The sequence below is a fragment of the Colobus angolensis genome, unplaced genomic scaffold (assembly GCF_000951035.1).
Source record: "Colobus angolensis palliatus isolate OR3802 unplaced genomic scaffold, Cang.pa_1.0 Scaffold25, whole genome shotgun sequence".
NCBI lineage: Eukaryota > Metazoa > Chordata > Mammalia > Primates > Cercopithecidae > Colobus > Colobus angolensis.
Window position 1 is genome coordinate 1,822,444 of NW_012115710.1, and position 10,198 is coordinate 1,832,641.

General features: G+C 43.8%; 1 protein-coding gene across 2 annotated transcripts in view; it reads right to left on the minus strand.

Annotated features, from left to right (window-relative positions):
- Positions 1-6: 6 nt before the first annotated feature.
- The window catches only part of ZNF766 (zinc finger protein 766), a 23,947-nt gene continuing 13,755 nt past the window's right edge, over positions 7-10,198 (minus strand). For both annotated transcript variants that reach the window (XM_011946203.1, XM_011946204.1), the window contains exons 2-4: positions 9,297-9,423; positions 8,119-8,247; positions 7-2,282 (exon numbers count right to left, since the gene is read on the minus strand). In XM_011946203.1, the coding sequence (XP_011801593.1) occupies positions 1,150-2,282; positions 8,119-8,247; positions 9,297-9,423 (1,389 nt within the window). In that variant the 3' untranslated portion in view covers positions 7-1,149. The remainder of the gene's footprint in view (positions 2,283-8,118; positions 8,248-9,296; positions 9,424-10,198) is intronic.

Below are 10,198 nucleotides of genomic sequence, written 5' to 3' on the forward strand. Positions count from 1 at the left end.
AAACATGAATCCTACTCAAGAACATGTTCCATTGGTAGTTTTGGTTAAACTCTCTACTCTGATGTAACTGTTCTCTCTTCCATTTCAAAAATAAGAGTACCTTTTAATCAGTCTTTGCTAAACAGGAGCTACTGCTATTCAATGGAGAAGGTGGCCACCATTTCCCTGCATTGTCTCTACTATGTAATCAGTCCCTAATGACTTGACTCTCTTCCCATAAAAATCCCTGTGTCCTAGAGTCATGGCATGCTCTATTTCATGGTCACTGGTAGAGCATAGCAGCCCTGTGCCCGTCAAGAAAATAGTGTGCTAAGTGCAATAAGCATGATGACTACCATCACGGTTTTGTTATTCTCTGTCCATCTCCATGGCCTCTAAATCAGACAATCTTTAATCTGAAAAGGAAGTGTCCTTATTCTTCCAGGAAATTGGATAGAAACGCTCCTCAGCTAATGAAGTCAGCCCTATCATCTGACTGATTCTTTCCCAGAGACCACAGTGAAAGGCCTGTAGGGAAGGCACATGAAGAGATTTCAAAGTTCAGGTTGAAACTGAAACAAAGTTCAGTTTTTTTTTCTTTTGAGACAGGGACTCGCCCTGTCACCCAAGCTGGAATACCAATGGCAAGATCAGAGCTCACTGCTCAAACTCTCAAACTCCCGGGCTTGAGCAATCCTCTTGCTTCGGTCACTCGCGTAGCTGGAACTACAGACACATGCCAAGGGCTTGGCTTTTTTATTTTGTAGAGATGGGCCTTGCTACGTAGCCCATGCTGATCTTGATCTCCTGGCATCAAGTGACCCTCCTGTCTTGGCTTTCTATTGTGCTGAGATTATAGGTATGAACCACTGCACCTGGCCTTTCAAACCCAAATTATTACATTTTTAATAACCCGAATATAACAGACCATTTCCACGTGTCCTTGCGCCCTTTATACACATATTATCAGGTTCAACAGATTTTGACTTGTTAGCCTTGGCACACACCATCCATTTGTGTGGTTTCACCAAAGACGAATGTTTTGATGTCTACTGATTTGGTAGGTCTTGATACAGCCTGTGCCATAGATAGTATATTTAAATGATTTCTTTCTAGTATGGACTCTTGGATGTTGATTAATGCTAGAACTCATGATAGAGTTTGCCAAACTCAGTTTGTAAGGACTCTCTCATGAATGCTTCTCTGATGCTGTACAAGCCATGAGCTGTGCCTAAAGACTTTACCGCACACACGGCATTTGTAAGGTTTCTCTCCAGTATGGATTCTCTGATGATTTGCAAGGTGTGAATTCTGAGTGAAGACTTTGCCACACTCATTACATTTGTAAGGTTTCTCTCCAGTGTGAATTTTCTGATGTCGTGCAAGGTGTGAAACTTGAGTGAAGACTTTGCCACATTCATGACATTTGTAAGGTTTCTCTCCATTATGATTTCTCTGATGAACTGTTAGGGAGAACTTGTGCCTAAAAGCCTTGTCACATTCTTTACATTTGTAAGGTTTCTCTCCAGTGTGGATTAACAGATGGGTGGTGAGGCTTGAATGCCCACTGAATTCTTTGCCACATTTATTACATTTGTAAAGTTTCTCTCCTGTATGAATTCTCCAATGTTGTGCTAGGTATGAACTGCTACTATAAACCTTGCCACATTCGTTACATTTATGAGGTTTCTCTCCAGTATGAATTTTCTGATGTCGTACAAGGTATGTAACACGACTGAAGACCTTGCCACACTCATTACATTTGTGAGGACTCTCTCCAGTATGCAGTTTCTCATGTCGTGCAAGGTATGCAATTCGATTGAAGAGCTTGCCACATTCTTTACATTTGTAAGGCTTCTCTCCTGGACGAATTCTCCAGTGTTCTGCAAGGCCTGACTTGTACCTGAAGGCTTTACCACATTGATGACATCTGTTAGGTTTATCTGCAGTGTGGATTACTTGATGATTAGGAAGGCTTGAAGACACTCTGAAGACTTTGCCCTGCTCGTTACATTCGTAAGGTTTTCTCCTAATGTGTGCTTTCTGTTCTTGTGACAGCAACGGAAAATCAACAAAATCATTCCTGTGTTTATAAAAAATGTGGGTTTTGACCCCAGAATAAATTATTTGAAGTGGTGAAATTGAAGAACTGTGGCTGATGAACTTTTCAACTTGATTACATTCATAAATCTTCCCTTCACCTCGAAATATCTCCAGTTCTGGCAGAGGTAACTGAAAGGTTAATCCAAGTTGATTTGTAATAGGCTTGTTTCCTGCTTTGCTTCTCACTGCACAGCACCTCCCTAGGAAAGCAAGTAAAGAGTGTAATTTGAACCCATGGTTCTGGCATGTTTCGACCCTGACAGAGGGACTGGAATCTGCCTCATCTGACTTAGACACTGGAAGAAATATCAGCATACTTCGTATTATCACACTGGCAGTGGAGAAAACCCAAAAAGTGGGGTGAAGCACTGAGCGGTGGGGAATCTGCAGGAGTCAGGTGAGTTTGAGAGGGATTATGGGCAGAAAAATACAACAGAAATTGAAAGCTTCTAAGAAAAAGCAGGATGAGCCTCTCAGGGAAAATAAGACACTTAAGAGCAGCTGCATAGGCCAGGTGTGGTGGCTGTAATCCCGGCACTTTGGAAGGGGAGGTGGGTGGATCACTTGAGGTCAGGAGTTCGAGACCAGCCTGGCCAACATGGTGAAATCCCGTCTCTCCACCTAAAAATACAAAAATTCGCCAGGTATGGTGGCGTGTGCCTGTAATCCCAGCTACTCAGGAAGCTGAGGCAGGAGAACTGCTTGAACCTGGGAGGTAGAGGTTGCGGTGGGCTGAGACTGCCACTGCACTCCAACCTGAGTGACAGAATGAGACTACGTTTCCAAAAAACAAAAAAACTGGGTGCGGTGGCTCACGCCTGTAATCACAGCACTTTGAGAGGCCGAGGCAGGTGGATCATGAGGTCGGGAGTTCAAGACCAGCCTGACCAACATGATGAAACCCTGACTCTACTAAAAATACAAAAAAAAAAAAAAAATTAGCCGGGTGTGATGATGGTGTGTGTGCCTGTAATCATAGCTACTCAGCAGGCTAAGGCAGGAGAAGAATCACTTGAACCCGGCAGGCGGAGGTTGCAGTGAGCTGAGATTGCAACACTGCACTCCACCTTGGGTGACAGAGTGAGACTCCATCTCAAAATAAATAAATAAATTTTTTAAAAAAAGGAAAATTAGAAAATATCTTGATATAAAAGAAAATATAAATGTAACACAGCAGAACTCATGAAATGCAACAAAAACAGTGCTGGATGGGATATTGTAATGATGTATGCATACATGAGAAATAAACAAATGGCTGGGTGGCTCACACCTGTAATCCCAGCACTTTGGGAGGCTGAGGTGGGAGGATCTCTTCAAGAAAGGAGTTGCAGACCAGCCTAGGCAACAAAGTGAGACCCCCTATCTCTAAACAAAATAAATAAAATAAAATACATTCCTGTTTTAATTAGTGAGGCACAGTGTCGTGTGCTTGTAGTCCCAACCACTCGGGAGGCTAAAGGGAGATCATCACTGGATCCCAGGATCTATAATCATGCCGCTGCACTCACGCCTAAGTGACACAGTGAGACCCTATCTCTTAAAAAATAAATAACTAAACTAGAATAAAATAACATCTAAAAAAACCTAACTTTATACCTCAACAAAGAAAAACATGAACATGGCTGGGCGCAGTGGCTTATGCCTATAATCCCAGCACTTTGGGAGGCCGAGGCGGGCGGACTGCCTGAACTCAGGATTTCGCGACTAGCCTGAGCAACACGATGTAGCCTCATCTCTACTAAAATTTAAAAAATTAGCCGGGCATGGTGGCGTGCGCCCGTAGTCCCAGCTACTTGGGAGGTTGAGGCAGGAGAATTGCTTGAACCTAAGAGGCAGAGGTTGCAGTGAGCCGAGACCATACCACTGCACTCCAGCCTGGGTGACATCTAAAAAAAAAAGAAAAAGAAAAAAATGAACTCAAAGATAGCAGAAAGAAAAAATAAAGGTTAGAAAACAAAGGAAACAGCAGAGAAGCACTAGAGAAAGTCAAGAAAGTAAGAGTTCACACTTTGAATAAGACTGACAAACCCTTACCTAGGTAAACTAGAAAAAAGAAACATGAAGTATACGACCGAAAAAACTACAATTAGAAAGGTAAAAGAGGACATTACAAACAAGTCTATACAAATAAAAATGGAAGTTAAATGAGACTCAACAATTACATAACAAAAAATATGATAACCAAGAAAAAAATGGATAAATTTGTAGATAGACACCACTTACCAAGACCTAACGATGAAGAAGTAGAAAAGCTAAACACACCAGTAACAAATAAGACGACAACATCAGTTGTCAAATACCTACCAACTAAAACAGCAATGAACCAGATGACTTCAGTGTAAAATTCTACCAAATACTGAAAAATATTTAACACCAGTCCTCCTCAAAACGTGCCATAAGGTTGACGAGGAGAACCACTTCTACGCTCATTCAGTGAGGCTGGTGTTACCTTGAAAGCAGAGGCGAAGGCCCTAAAGAAAACCGCAGAGCAGGCTGGGCATGGTGGCTCACACCTGTAATCCCAGCACTTAGGGAGGCTGAGGCAGGCAGATTACCTGAAGTCAGGAGTTCGAGACCAGCTTGGCCAACATAGTGAAACCCTGTCTCTATTGAAAATATAAAAGTTACCCGGGTATGGTGGCAGGTACCTGCAGTCTCAGCTACTTGGGAGGTTGAGCGAGAAGAATCACTTGAGCCCAGGAGGCGGAGGCTGCAGTGGGCCGAGATCACACCACTGCACTCCAGCTTGGGCCACAGAGTGAGACTCCATCTTAAAACAAAACAAAACTGCAGAGCAATATTACTGATTAATCTAATGCAAAAATACTCAACAAAATGGTAGCAAAATAAATTCAGCAGCATAGTAAAATGGATCACACCTCATGACCAAGCAAAATTTATTTCAGGAATGCAAGAAGGATGCAACTTTGGAACATCAGTCCATGTAAAACCCCACAATAACAGAATAAAGAAAAAGAAATCCATGCAATAATCTCAGCTGATGCAGAAAAACATTTGAAAAACCTCAGCAATCATTATGATAAAAACACTCGCCAGGCATGGGGGCTCATGCCTATGATCCAAATACTTTGGAAGGCCAAGATGGGGGGATCACTTGAGCTCAGGAATTCCAGACCGGCCTGGCTAACATAGCGAAACTCCACCTTTACAAAAAATACAGAAATCAGCCAAGCGTGTGGCCTGTGGTCACAGCTATTCAGGAGGTTGAGGTGGGAGGACCGTTTGAGCCTGGGAGGTGGAGGTTGCAGTGAGCCGAGATCGAGATCGTGACAGCAAGAGACAGCCCCTCAAAAGAAAAGGAAAACAACACTCCATACACTAGGAATACATGGAACCTACTTAATAGAGGCCATATATAAAACGCCAAAAGGTAACACACTCAATATTGAAAGAATGAAGGCTTTTCCTTTAAAATTAGGGAGGGGAAAAAAAAAAGCCCGCTGGGATTCTTTCTTTTTTTTTTTAAATTGAGGGCTTCCAGGATCCAGGTCTTTCTGGACGTTTTGGTCTTACGTCATCTAAGTGCAGTGGTACCCACTCGTGCTCATTAGCTCTCTTTCATTGACTACTGACTGGGCGCACATCCATTATTTCTATTCAGAATACCTCCCTTGGTATCCAGGGAGGACACGTCCCAGGCTCCTCTGTGTGGTGTTATGATACACACATACATTGGTTTTTGTCCGCAGTTCCTGGCTCATCACTCCCACAGCCCTTGCTACAGTCTTTGGTTATGTTGGCCTAGGCCTTCTCTGCAGGCTTTAAGAAAAATAACCTCTCCAACCTTCTCCTCTCCTTTCACCTGCTCTAAGGCAGGACTCTACTTTCCCCCCACCTTTCTGATTGCTGGTCTTAAGACCTCCCCAGAGAGGGTCCTGCTGTATACCCTGGGGGAAGGATGCTGATGTCACAAAGCTTCCATCAAAACCCAAGAGGATTAGGTTCCAAGAGCTTCAGGGTGTCGGAACACATGGCGGTTTCCGGGAAAGCGGCACGCCCAGGGAGGGCATGGAAGCTCCACAGTTCTTCCCCCATGCCTGTCCCATACGTCTCTTCATTTGTATCATCTGCAATATCCTTCGTAATAAACTGGTCAACATCAGCGTTTCTGTGAGCTCTGTGAGCTGCTCCAACAAATTAATTGGGCCCAAAGAGGGGATCATGGAAACCTCAACTGGAAGCCAGTTGGTCAGAAGTTCTGGGGACCCAGACTTGCAACTGGTGGGAAAGTGGGGCAAGTCTTGGAGACTGAGCCCTAAACCTGTGGGACCTGGCCCTATCTCCAGGTAGTGTTGGAGGTGAGCTGGAGGACACCCAGCTGCTGTCTGCTGCTGGGTGTATGGGGAAAAACCCCCACAGCTTTGGTCAGAGAAGGCTTCCTCTGTGTTGATAATTGCGGTGGTGTGAGAGCAGAGGAGAAACATGGTTTGCGAGTTTTGTGCTAAAAAACCCTGAGATACCAAAATGTGTGAGGCTCAAGTCCCTTACTACTGGCCTTCATATCCATGGTTTCTGTATCTGCAGATATAGAAAGCCCAGAAAGACCAGGTCATGGTTAGAAGCATGGAATTGTCAGCACCAACCACCATCCTCCAGGAAGGGTACAGGGGCTGGAGACTGAGTTAATATCACTCATGCCTATGTAATGAAGCCTCCATAAAAATTCCTGAGAGCTTTCAAATGCCGAACACATGCGGTGGGACTGGAGGATGGCACAGCCAGTGAATCTCCCCACGCAACTGGTGGCTTAGGTGGGGGACAGGCTTGGGAACTCAACCCTTAGCCTGTGGGATGCAACTCTAACTCAGGTAGACAGTGTCACGAATGAATTGCAGGAAACCCCAAAACTGGTTTTTGGTGGGGAGAAATCTCCACACATTTTGGTGATCAGAAATGAAGCATTCTGTGCCAAGTAGCACGTGAGAGTAGGAAAATCACTGACTTTTTCCCACCTCAAACAGACCTGAACAGGCAAAGAGGGCTGGAAACAGCTCTATGCAGTTTCCAAGCCCCAGAAGCAAAAGACAACAACCTATGTTTTCCCATCTCCCCATCAGGTCTTCCCAGTACAGGAAATGGGCGGATCACGAATAGGTCAAGGAGGCAGGTCTATGCAGACCTCAGCTCTGATGTATAAGGACAGAGAACTGAGCAACAGATAAAATCCCACACAGAAAGAGACCACAGGGGAAAGAGACTCCTTTGAAATGGCACTCTCTTTGCCCCTCAGAATCAAGGAACTAAAGAGTTGACAGAAGCCACATGACAGGGTATTTATTGTCCATCATGATGAAAGACTTTGTGTTTGCTTCTGTTTGGGCTGCAGTAACACTGGAGGGCAAAACCATAAAACTATTACACATCTAAACGAAAGGGTGGGCTGGGCGCAGTGGCTGACGCCATAATCCCAGCACTTTGGGGGGCCGAGGTGGGCAGCTCATGAGGTAAAGAGATGGAGACCATCCTGGCTAACAAGGTGAAAGCCCGTCTCTACAAAAAATACAAAAATTAGCTGGGCATGGTGGCACGCACCTGTAATCCCAGCTACTCGGGAGGCTGAGGCAGGGGAATCACTTGAACCCGGAAGGCACAGGTTGCAGTGAGCCGAGATCACGCCATTGCACTCTAGCCCTGGAGATAGAGTGAGACTCTGTTTCTAAATAAATAAATAAGCAAATAACTAAATAAAGGACATGGTGATAGGTGCGGGTAAAGAAAGATTTCTCTTAAGAACTCAAAGGATTTAAACTCCTATTTCTCCACACAATTCTCCCACTTACAGAGAGTTTCCCAAAAACTATTTAACAGTATGGCTCTGGTAGGCATGGGGCACATGCCTATAATCACATCACTTTGGGAGGCCAAAGCAGGAGGACTGCTGAAGCCCAGGGGTTCAAGGCTGCAGTGAGCTATGATGGCTACTGCACTCCAGTGTAGGGAACAGAGACTGTCTCAAAAAAAAAAAAAAAAAAAAAAAAAAAGTGTGGTTTCCACTCTGTCCATCTGAGCTCTTACCTGTGTTGATATCTTTGATACCTTCCCACCTAACCGGATTTTTTGCTACTTTCATTTCATTCTCCACAGTCCAGGGCTCTGTCCTTTGCTTCATCATGGAGGTAATACTCAGATCAGGAAGACATATCCCTGTTTATAAAAGAAAGAATCAAGATGTGCTGTGATGTCTCCAAAATCCAAGCCCTCTGTTTAGGCAGGAGAGACGATATTAAAAATTAATCCTTTTACGCCAGTTAGAATGGCGATCATTAAAAAGTCAGGAAACAACAGATGCTGGAGATAATGTGGAGAAACAGGAACGCTTTTACACTGTTGGTGGGAGTGTAAATTAGTTTGACCATTGTGCAAGACAATGTGGCGATTCCTCAAGGATCTAGAACCAGAAATACCATTTGACCCAGCAATCCCATTACTGGGTATACACTCAAAGGATTATAAGTCATTCTACTATAAATTAAAAAAAAAAAAAAAAAACTAATCAAGAATTCCAGAAAAATGTTTCACAAATTCACCCACAGACTGTCTCCTTCTGAATGCTTAGGGAACCCTGTAATAATTGGATATCGAACTCTCTTCCAAGAACTACAGAATCAAAAGCACAGAGGTAGAAAACAGGGAACTGGATATTTTAAAAGTTTGTCATAAGATTTTACGCACACTTAAGCCCAGGTACCAACCCAAAGGTACATCATGAAGGAGACAGAAGATCTGAAGGGGGCATTTCAAGTCCAGAAAGCATACGGGAGCTTTTCATTTCTGAGTCAACAGGCTTTCTTTTTTTTTGAGATAGAATCTTGCTCTGTTGCCCAGGCTGGAGTGCAGTGGCATGATCTCAGCTCACTGCAACCTCTGCCTCCTGGGTTCAAGCAATTCTCTTGCCTCAGCCTCCCGTGTAGCTGAGATTACAGGCATATGCCGCCAGGCATGGCTAATTTTTGTATTTTTAGTAGAGATGGGGTTTCATCATGTCGATCAGATTGGTCTCGAACTCCTGACCTCAAGCAATCCACCCACCTCGGCCTCCCAAAATGCTGGGATTAGAGGCATGAGCCACTGCGCCCAGCCAAGTCAACAGGGTTTCAATCTCAGTCAAGCAATGCAGGGGCTGCCAAGAGGCACACAAGGGAAAATGCAGAGATACTAAGGGCAGACCCCAACTTGAGGGGCATTATCCTTACCCAGGGAGACCAGGTTCCTGTAGTTCTCCAACATCACATCCCTGTATAAAGCCTTCTGCACAGGGTCCAGGCATTTCCACTCCTCCTGAGAGAATTCTATGGCCACGTCCCTAAATGTCAAGTGTCCCTAAAACGAAAGATGCATTTGACCAACAGGGTATGGAGAGAGTAATTATGTTCACACAAAACGAGAAGAGGGTTGTAAGGATTGACTCAACTGAAGTGCTGACGTGAACATTCTGACACATCCACATTAAGGTATTTTTGAGCTAGTTATGTGTCTGTGATTGAGTTTTATTATACTTTTCCACAAAAAGTTACGATAGTCTTTAAAGCAGTGTAGATTTTCCATTCAGTCTCTACCTGAGCTAGAATACAAGTGTCTCTGAAGACACCAACTACTTGTATTCTAGCTCAGGTAGATAATGCATATCAGTTGGTGTGTTGAACATAATCCTAACACTTCTACAGAGATAACTCTGGGTTAATTTTGTGTCTGGGCATTAGAATCAAACCTAAAGAATCAAACTGTTAAGTAACAGATCAGCGTCAAAAGTAAACTTGACAATTACCTAACTGAGTAAAGTTAAGTTCATGAACAAAAACCTAAATCTGCATAAAAGGTCATTATATATGCATATACACATATCCTCCTCGTAATACATTACTATTTTTACTGCCATTAACTCATTAATGTGATAGTGTAGAACACATTTTTTTTTTGACAGAGTCTCCAGTCTGTCACCCAGGCTGGAGTGCAGTGGCGCGATCTCCGCTCACTGCAACCTTTGCCTCCCAGATTCAAGTAATTCTCCTGCCTCAGCCTCCCAAGCAGCTAGGATTACAGGCATGCGTTACCATACCTGGCTAATGTTTTTTTTTTTTTTTCTTTTGAGACGGAG